General features: G+C 42.3%; 1 protein-coding gene across 8 annotated transcripts in view; it reads right to left on the reverse strand.

Moving 5' to 3' along the window:
* Positions 1–15,720, reverse strand: part of ptprz1a (protein tyrosine phosphatase receptor type Z1a) — a 168,935-nt gene that overhangs the window by 38,614 nt on the left and 114,601 nt on the right. For 6 of the 8 annotated variants that reach the window (XM_032522880.1, XM_032522878.1, XM_032522877.1 and 3 more), the window contains 6 exons: positions 11,345–11,483; positions 6,972–7,060; positions 6,222–6,307; positions 4,996–5,016; positions 2,676–2,772; positions 833–915 (listed from right to left, as the gene is read on the reverse strand). In XM_032522880.1, the coding sequence (XP_032378771.1) occupies positions 833–915; positions 2,676–2,772; positions 4,996–5,016; positions 6,222–6,307; positions 6,972–7,060; positions 11,345–11,483 (515 nt within the window). The remainder of the gene's footprint in view (positions 1–832; positions 916–2,675; positions 2,773–4,995; positions 5,017–6,221; positions 6,308–6,971; positions 7,061–11,344; positions 11,484–15,720) is intronic. The other 2 variants (XM_032522882.1, XM_032522881.1) reach the window with 1 other exon arrangement.

Consider the following 15,720-nt stretch of genomic DNA (forward strand, 5'->3'; position numbering starts at 1 on the left):
TTGTAGGTCTATCCAATGCTCTGATTGGTTGTAGGTCTATCCAATGCTCTGATTGGTTTGAATGACCACATCAGACTGGACGTTTGTACCAAATTGAAAGAAATTGTTGCGGTTTCGGTTTCTTTTATCCTGTTTTCTTCCCCTTCTCTGTGTTCCCTCCCTGGTCTTGTGTTTGGGTCCTGTCCTGTGTTTCCCCCAGTGCCTGTATGTTCTGTTTCCTGTTTTATTTTGAAGTCTGGTTTTTGTCTCGTCTTGCATCTAGATTTACTTCCTGTGTCTTCCCGCTCCTGTGATTACCTGATGTTTTCCACCTGATCCCCTGCCCTCTTGTCACCGGCCTCTTGTTTCCTAATTACCCTGCGTAGCGTTAGCTAGCTGTCTAAACTTATAAAAAGCCAAACAACATCCCCATCTAAGCGGTGTTTCACTTTCCCTCCAATATTATTATAAACGTAATAAAGTCACCTGGACTCAGGCGAGACCATAGACTGTTAATATTAAAAGACCAAAAGCCATATTAGGCCAGACCAGTGGCAAAGAGTTTCCAGCCCTTGTGCTCCGGCTTTTTGTTTTTCCCCTGGCTCCCTCCCTGTTATTTTGTCGTTTGTTTTTTTTGGACTCTGTTGCGCTGCCCTTTGTTCAATAAACCTTTTGAACCTCCTGCCTGCTGCTCTGCGTTTGGGTCCTCCTCTTGCCACCATTGCAGAAATTCCCTCTTGGCCGTTCTGAGATATCGCGTTCACGAGAAAGGAACAAACAGACGGACGAACACAAACACTTAATGCCTCCGGCGTGGAGACGTAACGTCACGTTCAAACAGAGATGTCCTTACGTCCACGTAGTTTGCGTTGATGTAATCCCTCGTCTTCCCGTCTTTGTCGGGCTGCGGCGAGAGTCGCACCCGGGTGTGGTCATCTGAGGGTTGAAGAGAAAGAGTTGAACGGGATCAGAGCAATGTGGAAAACATATATGTATTTTTTATTTATTTTTTTTAAAATCATGTTTGCAGCTGTCGCTATGGTCCCGCTACACGTTCTGCGATGCCATGTTACATCCAGCCACGCTGTGCGGTGCCCAGCTACGTCCTGCTACGTCCTGTTACGTCCTGCTACGTCCTGCTACGCCCTGTTACGTCCTGCTACCGTTACGCTGTACGTACCTGTTACCCTGTTGTCCCTGTTTACGCCCTGCTACGTCCGTGCTACGTCCTGCTACTCCGTTTCCGTGCCTGTATCCTGTCAAATCCCCCGGATTACGTCCTGATACGGCCCTGTTCATCTGCTACGTCCATGCTACGCCTGCTACGTTCTGCTACGTCCTGCTAAGTCCGCACAACCTGCTACGCCCTGTTACATTCTGCTACGTCCTGCTACGTCCTGCTACGTCCTTCGTGTGCTTTGTAATGCCCCACAGTGCCCTGCTCGCCCATGAACTACTACAAAGAACACTACAAACTACTATTTTTTGGGACTGCTTATTGCCACTCTTCATTCAACCCAACCGGTCATCAGACACTGCCTACCAAGAGTCTGGGTCTGGGTCTGGGTCGGGTCTTAGCCTGGGTGCTGGGCCGGGTTCAGGTCTGGGTCTGGTGGTCTGTGCTCGGTTTGTCTGACTAAAGAAGTTGTTTCTTGCCACTGCGCCGTTGCACTGTTGCGCTTGGAGGAAAACTATGACACGTTTGGTTCCTTGTAAATTCTGGAGTGTGGTCTAGACCTACTCTATCTGTAAAGAAATTGAATTAATTAAGTATTGGTCTGGGGTCACTTGGAATCTATGAGTCAACAATGAGTTACAGTCATAGCGCCACCTACTGGCACCATGAAGTATACCCTGATGAAGATCATTCGATTTAACTGAAATTTAAATGTTTAAACATGAAATACAGCAACATGACGTATAAACAGTGTGTTCTCTAGCGCCACATAGTGGACAAAGGAAGTCGTGCGCAATTTGAAATGTGTAATTTCCAATGCTATGCCCACCGGCACCCCCTACTGAGGACGTAAATTATAACACTTAGAGAAGATTAATCAGGGTTTAACACACACACACACACACACACACACACACACACACACACACACACACGTTGGTAGATCCATTCACTGTTAACAATCAAAATCTCCAGATTTATAATATAAATACACAAAACCTCTTTAAGATCATTCATATTCTAGTTATAAGAAATGTAAGAGTGTGTTAATTTTTGTTATGTGCTAAGCTAAGCTAGGCTAATCACATCCTGAAGCTATCTCTGCACGAGAGGCGTAGAGATCGGACCATCTTTATTTTTATTATTTTCTTTTAATGTTGAAAATTTCACATCAATTGACAAGTACAAATGGAATTACGGTTGTTAGCGTAAGAATTGTACATTACAATGAATTAATTTTGTATTAATAGTTTCTTGTTCCAGATGTCTAATGTCATTTCCTTTTAATAATATGCATATGTACAGTAGATGTCCATGTTTTTTACTTAAAATAACTGCGGAAGACACAAGCGTGTGCTTGTGATGTCTGATGTTCAAAAGTTGTGCAAATGGAAGCAGACCGTGTGGTTCTCAGCAACCCAAATTCAGTTAAAACGATTTTTAAAAATTACGTTTTTGTGAAGAAACCCACAACAGAACTGTCATTCTTTTGTAGTGTCACACACTGAAGTGTACTCACAGGCCAGGATGTTGCTGTATCTGTTTTTTGTTGTGTTGTCAGGATGGTTGGAGCCGTCTGTCGTCATCCCCATGTCCACCGTGCACGTCTGAACCTCCTGAACACGCAAAGAAAAGCTTCAGACCCTCAAAGACTCCACGGCCTGGGAATAACTTGCTAAACTTGCTCCATCTAAATGAACTATAGTCCCATTAAATGAATTTAAGCCCATGTTAAAATGCCATGTGACTCAAAAATGTAACTGCCACATGTGACCTGTTCCTTTCCTCTTTGTGTGATTTGGACTCTGCTGTTTTTCTATTTTTATTTAAATATTAACTGGTGTGCCGTCTCGGCCAGGTCTCCCTCGGAAAAGAGATTTCAATCTTAAGGGACTTCCTGGTTAAATAAAGGTTAAAAAAAAACTTCAGTCGAGAGGTATTGCTACTGTATTTGAGTGCTGCTGGGTAACTAGCAGATTCAGAGTTTACATTCTACACAAGATGACATATTACTCGTATAATATCAACCTGTCTGTAGGGCTGGTTACATATAAAAAATGTTCAATACTGTTTTTAATATTGACACCTGAGGTTCAGTACCAACCAATTTGCTTTTCCACCTATATCTTACTCTGAGAAATGCAAACATGTTTTTTCAAGTTCTCTAAAGTTGAATGTTGAACACATGCAGCTCTGTTTTGGATAAAATAAAGTCTGAAAATCAGGAATTATCTGATTGAAGAAAACAAAACACTATAATAACTTTCAGCTCTCGGTGTTCAGGACACATTTTCGTGGGAACCAAAAAAGTATTAAAAGTATTAAAAACATCTACTGCGCTCAAGTGACAATGAGTTTCCTACATTATCTGTGTGAAATTGTCTTATTGTGAGACGTCATTTACTTAAAAATGACTACTTCCATGGATGTATTAAGAGAGCTGGATACAGCACATTGTACAACAACTGTAACAAAACAACACTGCAGCCCAGGAAGCATTTTCTTCGTAGACCGCTGCATCCCGTACTCAAATTTGCGATGGCGATGGTATGTCCCACCCTACTCTGCCTCTGATTGGCTTACCCTGGTATTCTTGTCTGAACCTAAGTGGGTCATCGGTCACCACAGGAAACGCAAATGTACGTACGGAACGCAGCATGCAGGCGTTTTCTAAGTTCTTAATCTTTAGATTATGATTTTTGTAACAAGAGAAGTTTAATATTTGTGAACTTTCCCCTATAAGGAGGATGGAGGAGGGATCTCTGAGGAGCTATGAGCGAGGATGGAGGAGGGATCTCTAAGGAGCTATGAGTGAGGAGGGATCTCTGAGGAGCTATGAGCGAGGATGGAGGAGGGATCTCTGAGGAGCATGCGTTAGGATGGAGGAGGATATCTAAAGGAGTGAGATGAGGAGGATGGATTTGAGGGTCTGAAGTGAGGATGGAGGAGGGATTCTGAGGAGCTGATGAGGAGGAGGAGGGTCTCTAAAGAGTATGGGGTAGGAGGGATCTCTAAGGAGCTTGAGTGAGGATGGATTTTCTGGAGCTGAGAGGTGAGGGATTCTGAGGAGCTATGAGTGAGGATGGAGGAGGGACTTGAGGAGCTATGAGTGAGGATGGAGGAGGGATCTCTAAGGAGCTATGAATGAGGATGGAGGATGGATATCTAAGGAGCTATGAGTGAGGATGGATTTCTGAGGAGCTATGAGTGAGGATGGAGGAGGGATCTCTGAGGAGCTATGAGTGAGGATGGAGGAGGGATATCTAAGGAGCTATGAGTGAGGATCAAGGAGGGATCTCTAAGGAGCTATGAGTGAGGATGGATTCTGAGGAGCTATGAGTGAGGATGGATTTCTGAGGAGCTATGAGTGAGGATGGAGGAGGGATCTCTGAGGAGCTATGAGTGAGGATGGAGGAGGGATATCTAAGGAGCTATGAGTGAGGATCAAGGAGGGATCTCTAAGGAGCTATGAGTGAGGATGGATTTCTGAGGAGCTATGAGTGAGGATGGATTTCTGAGGAGCTATGAGTGAGGATGGAGGAGGGATTTCTGAGGAGCTATGAGTGAGGATGGATTTCTGAAGAGCTATGAGTGAGGATGGAGGAGGGATCTCTGAGGAGCTGTGAGTGAGGATGGAGGAGGGATCTCTGGGGAGCTATGATTGAGGATGGAGGAGGGTTCTCTGATCTCCTCATTTTGTAGTCCAGTATCCATTTCTTATAACACATCCATGACTTCTTCCCATGAACAAAAAACACGAGACGAGACAGAAACACAGCTCTGAGTGCGGCGGCGTCGGTGATGAAATGAACGAAGGCGTCAGGAGGAGAGCGTCTTACCTCGTAACTCTCCTTCAGTATCTAATGATGAGGGTGAGGAAGCAGCGGGCAGCCAGGACGTTTCCATGACAACACGGATCACAACCAAAGGGGTGCAAAAACACAAATTACAAGACGACACAGAAAACAACTAGTACGTCTCACAGCACAGCTCATGCTGCTGCAACACAAAGGGCAAACCAGCACAAATGAGAACAGGGTTACGTAAGTCAGTGTGCACATCCATCTATTTTTTATGGGTTGTGCATAACACGCTGCATTCTGGGAATTTCAGGGGTTTGTATTATACAGTCGGACAAATCAAGACATTAGATTGGGCACTGGGAAATAGTGACTTTTTAAGGCCTTTTTAATACCATATAAAATATAATTGAATGCCAACTTTATGGCCATACTTGCAAAAGTATTTAGGATATAATGGAATATCAGAAAGGATTTTAGGGCATAAAAAATAAGTACTTCAACTTTATACAACATTGTATTGTACATGTTTTGTGACGAAACAATCAAGGAGTAACTTAATGTTATAAAAGGGCAATATAAATGTTAGACCTTTCTGTGTGTGTGTGTGTGTGTGTGTGTGTGTATGTGTGTGTGTGTGTGTGTGTGTGTATAAATATATATATTTGGGGGTAGTAGTAGCTCAGTCAGTAGGGAGTTGGGAACCCGAAGGGTCGCTGGTTCAAGTTCCCATACGGACCAAAGCATGGTGGTAGACTGGTAGCTGGAGAGGTGCCAGTTCACCTCCTGGGCACTGTCAGGGTGCCCTCGAGCAAGGCACCAAACCCCCAACTGCTCGGGGCCACCTTTCAATGGGTGGACCTCCATCTATGAGAGTTACCTAGCGTTGCATGAATCCTACTTCAGCATTTAAAAGTACCTGGATGATCGTACTATGGATTATCTGTTTTCCATTCTTTGCGAGTTAAGGGACGTGTAAAACATTTGCTTCCAGTGGGAAAACTAATTTGCATCTTCCCATTGCATGGAGGTAAACTTTGACTGTCGAAATCACAACCTCAGCCAATGGTAAAGCAGCGTGATTAGTTGACTTGGGCTGAGTTGAGGTTTGCCGTTGTCCGAGTGAGCTAAGATGGAGGAGATGGTGACTTTTACTGCGTCTAACCAGACAGTATTACCTCAATATGTGTGACTGTGCCTGAAGGAAGTAGAGGTATTATTAGAAAAAATATTATGCGTTTTGGTTAAAGTTAGTTTCTCTGTACCTCAAACTCTCGTTGGAAGCCGAGCGAGTCGTGAAGCTCGGCCACGTGTTTGACAAACTCCTTCACTGGAAAAGCTGTCTGTTCATCTGGAAAATAAAGAAGATAAAGATCAAAAAATATACTTTATGGATCCTAGAGAGGAAATACGTCCAACAGGAAAAAACACTGAACCATCGGAGGAGAGAAAGTGGTAATGCAGATGTCTAAAGATGTGCTAACGTGTTTGCATTACTACAATAAAGTGTTTGTGAGAAAATTGTAGACATTTGGGGAAAGTAACAACATATTTGGAACAATCAAAGACAGTTTAGAAATTTTGTGATTTCTTTGTGGTGTTTTTTTGAAAAGGAAAATAGATTTTAGAAAAAGTAATACATTTGAGAGGAAGGACTTTCAGGAAAGTGAGGACATTTTCTAATGTGAAACTCAGACCTGTTCACGAAATCAAGGCCATTTTTGTTTTTAAAGGGAAGGTTTTGAAAAGTGAGAACATTTTGGTTTTTTTTTCTTTACCTGAACATATTTTAAGGAGAGAGAGAGAGAGAGAGCACAGGTTGTAAAGACTTTTGAGGCAAATTAGTAATTTGGGGCTGAATGAATAAAACTTGCTGGACTTGATTCCTTAATTTTTTTGTGTCTCTGTTGGGGGGACTCAAACGTTAACAACCTTGCCTGCTGTGTGTGTGTGTGTGTGTGGGCGTGTGTGTGTGCATGCACGTGTGTGTGTGTGTGTGTGTGTGTGTGTGTTACCAGATGTCAATGCAGCAGTGGACGGTGCAGCGATGACTCTGGGTGATGAGCTTTCGTTGATGTAGAAGTGAGCCGTCTGAAAACAGGTCCTACACACACACACACACACACACACACACACACACACACACACACACACACACACACACACACACACATTAGAATGTCTTTTAATTTGAATATAAACCATGAAATGTTTTAGATTAAATAAAGCAGTCACTTTTGTCCAAACAAACTGTATATGAACAAATAAAGTAATTTTAAATTATCTATATTTTAGCTTTGACAACATTTAGGACAACATGGTTCACCCTACCAATTTTGTGTTTTTCTGGGTAAAAATTTCAACATTTTGTTGTTCTTTTTCGACACTTTGCTCAACGTTTTTTGTCAATTGTATTCCAATTTTTTTGACAGTTTTTGGACTTTTTGTAATAGTGTTTTAATCCTTTTTTTTTTTTTTTTAAATTTGTCGCTTTTCCAATGTTTTAAATGTTTGTTGTCACATTTTTTCAGCATAAAAAAAAAAAAAATTGTTGATTTTTTTCCTGCATTTTTGTAGTTTTTTTCCGACATTTGTCACTTTTCTTCAACGTTGTTTTGTAATAGTTCTGATAAAGAAAGTTGTTGTAAACGGGTCAAGTTGGACCCAAGGACAACAGGGGGGTTTAGTATTTTACATAAATATAGAGAGACGTTAACTTTAAGTACATACTAGAAGAAAAACAGAAGCGTCCATGACAAAATCAATGAAAGTAATTCCAATCGAAGGAAACTATATTGTGTAAAAAATCCTAAACTGAAAATACAAATACAGAATATACTGTATATATATGTACAGTATATATCAGCCTCGACGCCATGCTTCCGCCTGTACTGAATCTGAGCGGAGGATGAAATGAAAAGCAGAAGATGCTTTTGTTTTCGTGTGACTCTGCGTTAGCCCAGATTTTGGAGAACACAAGTAATCTTCGGAAAAACACAGGAAAAAAAGATGTTCTGTTAATCCTTGACAAGTTTTTAAACGGATGGGATTGCCTCTGATGAACCTGCGTTGTCTCGGCCAGAAATGGGCATCAGGGATTATCACCGACACACACACACACACACACACACACACACACACACACACACACACACACACACACACACACACACACACACACACACACACACACACACACACACACACACACACACACACACACACACACACACACACACACACACGGAGTAAAAAGGTTGAGCGCTGAGATTAAAGACGTCGTTATTCTCTCGGCGAGGCTGTTTATTTCCACTGAAATCTGGATTTCTATTCGTCAAATTTGAGCTCTGACCTTCTTAACCCTGGTGTTGTCTCCCTGTCAAAACTTGTATTGATGTTTTTAACTTTTTCTTACATTTTTGTCCCTTTTTTTCAATGTTTGTCACTTTTTTTGACGTTTAACACTACGTAACAATGGCTATCGATGTAATATCGATATTTTGCCCAGCCCTGGTTGGACATGATGCGATGCCTTTAAACACTACATAGCTACGTGCTACCTTCCTCTTCATCTCTCATCTTGTTGTGAACTTTCCAAAATCCTCTCAAACTACTTGACCTCAAGTGCACAGCAGCAGTGTCCAAATGAGCACTGTGCTGTCAGGGGGGAGTAAACAAGGACACCCCAGCAGCCAGATTAGCACCGCAGCCTCCTGCTGCTCGCCCCTACAAGGCACTGACACGTTTCCTTCTGTTCGACATAATCTTGCGGATGTCCTTTTCTACCCCCCCCCCGAGCTTCTGTGTGGACGCTGTTGGCCGAGTGGACGCTCGCCGCAGCCAAGGTACGTCCTTCACCGAGCATTAATCCCCCCCCCGCTCCCCAGATTATTACCAGCTTAGCGCTGCTCAATCTCGGAGATGCAACAACAAGCAGAGCGGCAAAAAACAAGAACAATATGTCGAGTCTAAATGTACAAAATGTCACGAATGAAAGTGTTTACACTGCATTTGACAGCGTGTCCTTGATCAGATTTCTGAAGTTGGTTATTTCACAGTCTGAGTGGGAGGCAGAGGGCTTTTTTTTTTTTTGCATACTGCACAGCTAAAGCTGTTTACAGCATGGGAAGAAAATAAATTTTAGGACTTTATGTCTTGAAAAGGCACACAAAAAAAACTTTTACGATGTTTCTTTGCTACGAATCCAGTTTTCCAGCCCTTTATGCATTATCTGTAACCACTTGCACTTTTCAGGGTCTTCGAGGTAGACAGTTTTTGTACGTGTCAATAAATTAATAAAAACGAAGAACAGCATCTGTCAAGGTCGGACCGAGAGTCATCCGAAACACCGTCAGTGCTGTCGAAAGTGAGCGGCGGCGGCTGAAAGGCTTCATTCAGTCCGCCAGCAGCCGCATCAACAGCACAACACAGGAGGTATTGTTTGTGAAGGGGCTGCTGGTGAAGACACACACACACACACACACACACACACACACACACACAGACACACACACACACACACACTTTCAAGGAGATTCAGCTTTCCAGATCAATACGAGAGTCTTCTGGCTAAAGTCCCCACTTCACTCCCCCTCCCACATATTATATGAGATATGATGGGGTTGAAGGGCAGGGGGAGTTAAAGGGGCCACGTGTGTGTGTGTGTGTGTGTGTGTGTGTGTGTGTGTGTGTGTGTGCATGCTTTGAAAAATGCTGGATAGATTATTCACACCTATAAAGACAGAAATCAATGATAAAAACAGGACGTTTGTTGACGTGAGCATTTAATCGGGACTTCCTTAACCCTCGTGTTGTCTTCCTGTCAAAATTGAAAATCAACACTTTTATTGATGCTTTTCATCAATGTTTTTTAACTTTTTCTCTAAAATTAAAGGAATGGATGTTGATGGATAATCACAGACTGGAATATGTCAACTTTTACTCAATACTATTTGGAAACTTGAATTAAAATTGAATAAGACGCCCCAAAATTAATGAAAGTAGAGAATTGGACTTGGAAAAGAGCGTTGGGTGGAATCAATCATGTTATTTTGGGGAATTAAAAAAAACATTGATATAGGACAACATGAGGACAACATGAGGACAAGATGAGGACAACATGAGGACAAGATGAGGACAACATGAGGACAAGATGAGGGTTAAAGAGGTTGTGCCTGATTCACTGTTAGTGATCTAAAATGAGGTGCAAGGTGCCCTTTTTGATATTAATTTGTAAGGTGTAAGGATAAAACTGAAATCTGGGAACTCCGAAGCTACACAGAGACGTCTAAACACGGAGCAGGAATCCACAAACAGACCGGGTCAGTTAGGACAACACCTGCATGTAAACAGGAAGACAACACAAGGGTTAAGCACGTAAGTTATATAAGAAAGAAAAGAGGCCGCCCTGCACGTTCTGGCTCACAATTACTGTACCTTGGTTATAGACAAACCAAACAGTGTTATATGTATAAGATAGATTTATTTTTTATGTATGTGCTTTTCCGCCAGATCTACCTGTACAACCATAAAATGGTACATCCCTTGATGCAGTGTCGCCACATTGGGAAGACATCCACAGCAGGTGAATACACCGTCATTTGGTTGAAAAAATAAAAGCATCGTAAATTACGTTATTGTGCTCCTGGCCCCGTTTCCTTGATTTGAATATACCGTTCATGTCTAATGTAATGTTGCACAACTGTGATGTAGTCATTAAGTTAGTCAAACTCACAGAAAATAAGCTACGAGTGAGTAGTAACTGCATTTGAATAGACATGCACCCATTTTATTTTGAAAATCTGGCGCTGCAGGTAGGGGTGGGAATCACCAGAGGCCTGTCACAATACGATATTCTCAGGATACTTATGTCAAGATACGATATAATTGCGATTTTAAACATATTGCAAAATTCTGCAATACACTGCGATTTTAATTATTTTAATATATTCATTCTCAATTTCAAAGGATGTCCCCAAAAGGAAACTTTGTCAACATCTGTTTCATCTAAAAAGATACATTTCTCTTTTTGTTCATATCACTTTAAATTTGATTACTGCAAAATGGGATTGTCTAGCAGACAAAATGACCACCACATATCTAATAATAGATCAATACTTGGCTTCTGTATAACGATACAGTATCGCCCCTGAAAACAATCAGTATAGGGACCAGTAAAGATGGATTAGTGAAAAGTAGAATCAAGTGGTAATTGGTTTCAAATAACTCTAATAAATAACAACAATAATAGCCATGTTGCTCTGTGCCGGCTGGATGTGTAAATGGAAAAACTGCAAAAACCCTTTCATAGGACAAGAAAGAAGTCCAACTGTGGACTTCTTCCGTCGTCTAATGGTCAAAACAACCAGGCGTTATTAGCCGTTCTGACCTCCAGTAGATGAAGATGCCGATGAGGACGATCAGGCCGAGGACGGTGAGGGTGGAGATGACGGCCAGAGGAACCACGGCCTTCCTCTCTCCTTCCCGGACCGAACCCACTCTGGACTCGTGGCTGCTGTTACTGGCATCTGGGGACGAAGGACAGAAGAGGAGAGGAATGAAAGCCAACGCAGCGGTGAGAGAAGAAGACAGAGCCGTTACCTGTGGCAGGCGACATGCCGACCCATTAACAACCCGTTACACCACCAATGGGAGCCGTAAGTAGCCATTTACAGCAAAAACAGGGTACATCTTTGTGGATTAAAGAAACCATTTGCACATAACTCAGCACGGACCCAAAAACCCTGAAAAATCAAGACAAAGCAAGCAACTACTCTCATGATCATGGTTTGCAACATTCTACATCCAACGGGCCATTCATAGCATCAGGCCAGATTGCGAATGCATTACTTGTCCCTTCTTATGGGATTGGTTCTTAGAAATGTCCCTACAAGTCTTTAGTGGTGGCCCCAAAGACTTAGAGACGTGTGGGAAGCAACAGGACGACCTAAGATGATGTTTTTAAGGCCCTGACACACTAACCCGACGGCTGAGCTCCCCGAGTCGGCCCAAAAAAAGGTTCCTCAGGAACACACCGCGGCGATGCCGACTGCCGACAGCAGCTGATTGGACGAAGGCGTCACATCGGTCTGGTTTCTCCAGAAATTCAAAGCCAGACTGTCATGGCGATTCGTTCAGAATACGATCACATTTTTTACCAGAATACTTCACCGAAACGTGCTTCTGAAAACCTTTTAAGCGAGAAATCGGCCGTGCAGCTGCTGAATCTTCATTTCAGATCGACAAAGGTCAGTTTAACAGATTTTTTATTCAGATTTTAAGAGACTCTAGTCACGCTCCTCTCGCTCGCCATTGCCGGGCTAGCACTCCACCAATCAGATTGGTCATGTGAGTCTGACTGACAGCAGGGCCCGCCTTCCGACCGAGCATGTCAGCTCGGTCGAAATGAAGGCCCCCAGCCCCTCCGATGGACGATGGCACGGACCACACCAACCGGACTCGAGTCAGCAACCTCGACAGACTGTCCGACGGCCTTTAGTCAACCAATGAGCTCATTTCTGCCTCCAGAGCAGCTCGGCCTCCTTGAACTGTTTGCAGAACTTAGCCTGGCTTCTGCCAGACCGTCCACACGCTGCGGAGCGGAGGAGGGTCTGGTTAGTGCACACTGCATTCTGGGATGGGAGAAAAAGTTCATCGCGATTTCATTAAACCAATCCCAATTGTCTTGGGCGTCGCTAAGCTCCGCATGGAGCCGCTGTAAAATAGTCATGCGAGAGAAAACTCCGATTGGACAGATGGTCTGGCAGAGATCTGAGGAGCTGTTACCCATAGTCCTCATAAATCCACCAGTTTAATATTACAACACAAAGACAGAGGAAGGACATCGGCAAAATTACATGCATCCGGCGGAATTTCCTGCGGCAATGGTGCAATGCCAGAAGTGGAACGGGAAGGATATGGACTAGCACTCTCTAATATCCAATTTCTACTTCCGAACGCAACAAGAACCATGTTAACGGCCGAGCAGTCAAACACAATGTGCCACCATGGTGACTAAACTAAAATTCTGGATAAAAAAAAAGAAAAACCTAACAGGGGAACCTGACCTCGCTGCGCAAATACTGCTGAATCGTCCCTTTGTCATTGGATTCCCAGTGAGGAAAACACTAGTATGCATTAACCTTGGAAGGCTGTTTGTCTGACTCTATCTCTTTCTGCACAAATTGACTCAGATCCCCCGTGAATGGCTGGATCGGCCCTGTTGACTAGGTCATAAAGAGCCTGCTTTCTACTCTGTGCACCCTCAGAGTACAACACATACATTCATTCATTCATTCATTCATTCATTCCCTGGACACCCTGATAAAGATGATAATGGTCAAAAAAGGGAAAGAAGAAGCCCAGACAGAAGATGGGAAAGGTGCAGAGACCGAAGAGACAAAGTGACACAAAGAAGATCGGATGAGAATTAAACTCCCCACTCTAAGTTCCAGATGAAAAGACTTCAAATGAAATGATTAAGTCGAACTAAATCATGAAGATGGAGTTAGGTTTTTGTACATCGGGCGGTCAGAATGTCCGGGGCACGGATATGGGAACACAATGGGAAGATGTTTAAATGACAAGATCAGGGGTTTTGCCTGTTTCACACCTACATAATACTAAAAATCCTACCTTCCAGGCAGCCACTGGTTTCAGAGCATTTAGCTAAAAATCGCATAACACAAATTTGCCTTAAATGTACTGTATAGCTCACCTGGAGTAAGATCTCAGCCCCCCCCCCCCCCCCCCCCCCCCCCCCATCATATCACTTGTCTGCTGTACATCTTGCATCTCATAACTTATTCCCTGTATTATGTTCTTATTCTTACTCAGTCAGTCAGTTTATAGGTTATTATGTTTATATTTTATGGTCATAGTTAACATTTTATCATGGTCTATTGCCCTGTTCACTTTTGCACTATCATCATTACACACAGTCTACCATAGTATCTCACCTTATCGTGGTCATTTTTATTTTTATTCTTATGTATGTGTGATATATGTGTGTATATGTGTTTGTTGTGTTATGGTTGTCTTGCAACTGGATGCCTAAAATTTCCTTAGGGATGAATAATGCATCTATCTATCTATCTATCCATCCATCCATCTATCCATCTATATCACTGGTTCAGATGAAGAGATTTTAAACTTGCTGCTGATGGATTGTTGTTATTTTTTGTTTAGCTTTCTTTCTTCCTTTTGAACAGTTTTCAGAGGTGATGCAGAATGAAAATCTGCAGAATTTAGTGGACTGTTTTTCTGCCTGGGTTGGAGATGTGTTAACGTTCTGAGTTTCATTTAAAATATAATAATGTGGACAAATGATGAGCAAATCTGTGTCCGCAGATTTTGTGTAGCCCTGCTTATTACACAGTGAACGACTCACAAGCTTTATCATCCATGTGTCAACCTCAGTTAACACATGGACAGACACTATTAAACACAGACACTATTAAAAAAATAAACCTTATTGTCGTAAACACAGGCCGTTCATGAGCTTGCTGCCGCTGGAAACTCACAACATACGAGGAAATGCAAAGAAAAAATAGCATAAATGAATACACTACAAATAAGAGCAGGAATTTGGATGTTTCTCACATGTAAAAGAAACACCGCGAGCGTCCTTGAAGTAAATACAGGCAGCTTTTTGTTGCCTGTGATGGATTATCTGTCTGCAGTCGAAAAAGAATTGCTGCTTGGAAGGAAGAACATCAGAGTTCAGTTGATTCCCAATCTAAAAATCAACCTTGGCATTAAATGTATTCATTAGAAAAAGGTCGGAAGTTCTGTTGAGTACGTCATACTGTACATGACTTGTTGTTAATGAGGTGAAACATGCGAAACCCCTGAATAGTTTTTTAAAACCCGCACATCCGGACCAGTGCGCCCACTAAACCTCTTTTATATAGACCTTAGTGGTCCCCTAATACTGTATACTGAAGTCTCTTTTATATAGACTAGTGGTCCCCTAATACTGTATATGAAGTCTCTTTTATATAGACCTTAGTGTCCCTAATACTGTATCTGAAGTCTCTATATAAGACCTTAGTGGTCCCTAATAATGTATCTGAAGTCTCTTTTAATAGACCTTAGTGGGCCCATACTGTATCTGAAGTTTTATAAAGACCTTAGTGGTCCCTAACTATACTGTATCTGAAGTCTCTTTTATATAGACCTTAGTGGTCCCTAATACGTATCGAAGTCTCTTTTATGACCTTAGTGGTCCCTAATACTTATCTGAAGTCTCTTTATATGACCTTAGTGGTCCCCTATACTGTATTCGAAGTCTCTTTTATATAGACCTTAGGTGGTCCCATATACTGTATCTGAAGTCTTTTATAAGACCTTAGTGGTCCCTAATACTGTACTGAAGTCTCTTTTTAGACCTTAGTGGTCCCCTAATACTGTATCTGAAGTCTCTTTTATATAGACCTTAGTGGTCCCTAATACTGTATCTGAAGTCTCTTTATATAGACCTTAGTGGTCCCTAATACTGTATCTGAAGTCTTTAATAGACCTAGGGGTCCCCTAATACTGTATCTGAAGTCTCTTTTATATAGACCTTAGTGGCCCCTAACTGTATCTGAAGTCTTAATTAGAACTTAGTGGTCCCCTAATACTGTATCTGAAGTCTCTTTTATATAGAACCTTAGGGTCCCCTAATACGTATCTGAAGTCTCTTTATATATAGACCTTAGTGGTCCCCTAATACTGTATACTGTACCTTGACCAGCTAACACTTTGCTCGTTTGAAAGCCATGA

The sequence above is a fragment of the Etheostoma spectabile genome, chromosome 8 (genome assembly GCF_008692095.1).
Source record: "Etheostoma spectabile isolate EspeVRDwgs_2016 chromosome 8, UIUC_Espe_1.0, whole genome shotgun sequence".
Lineage (NCBI taxonomy): Eukaryota > Metazoa > Chordata > Actinopteri > Perciformes > Percidae > Etheostoma > Etheostoma spectabile.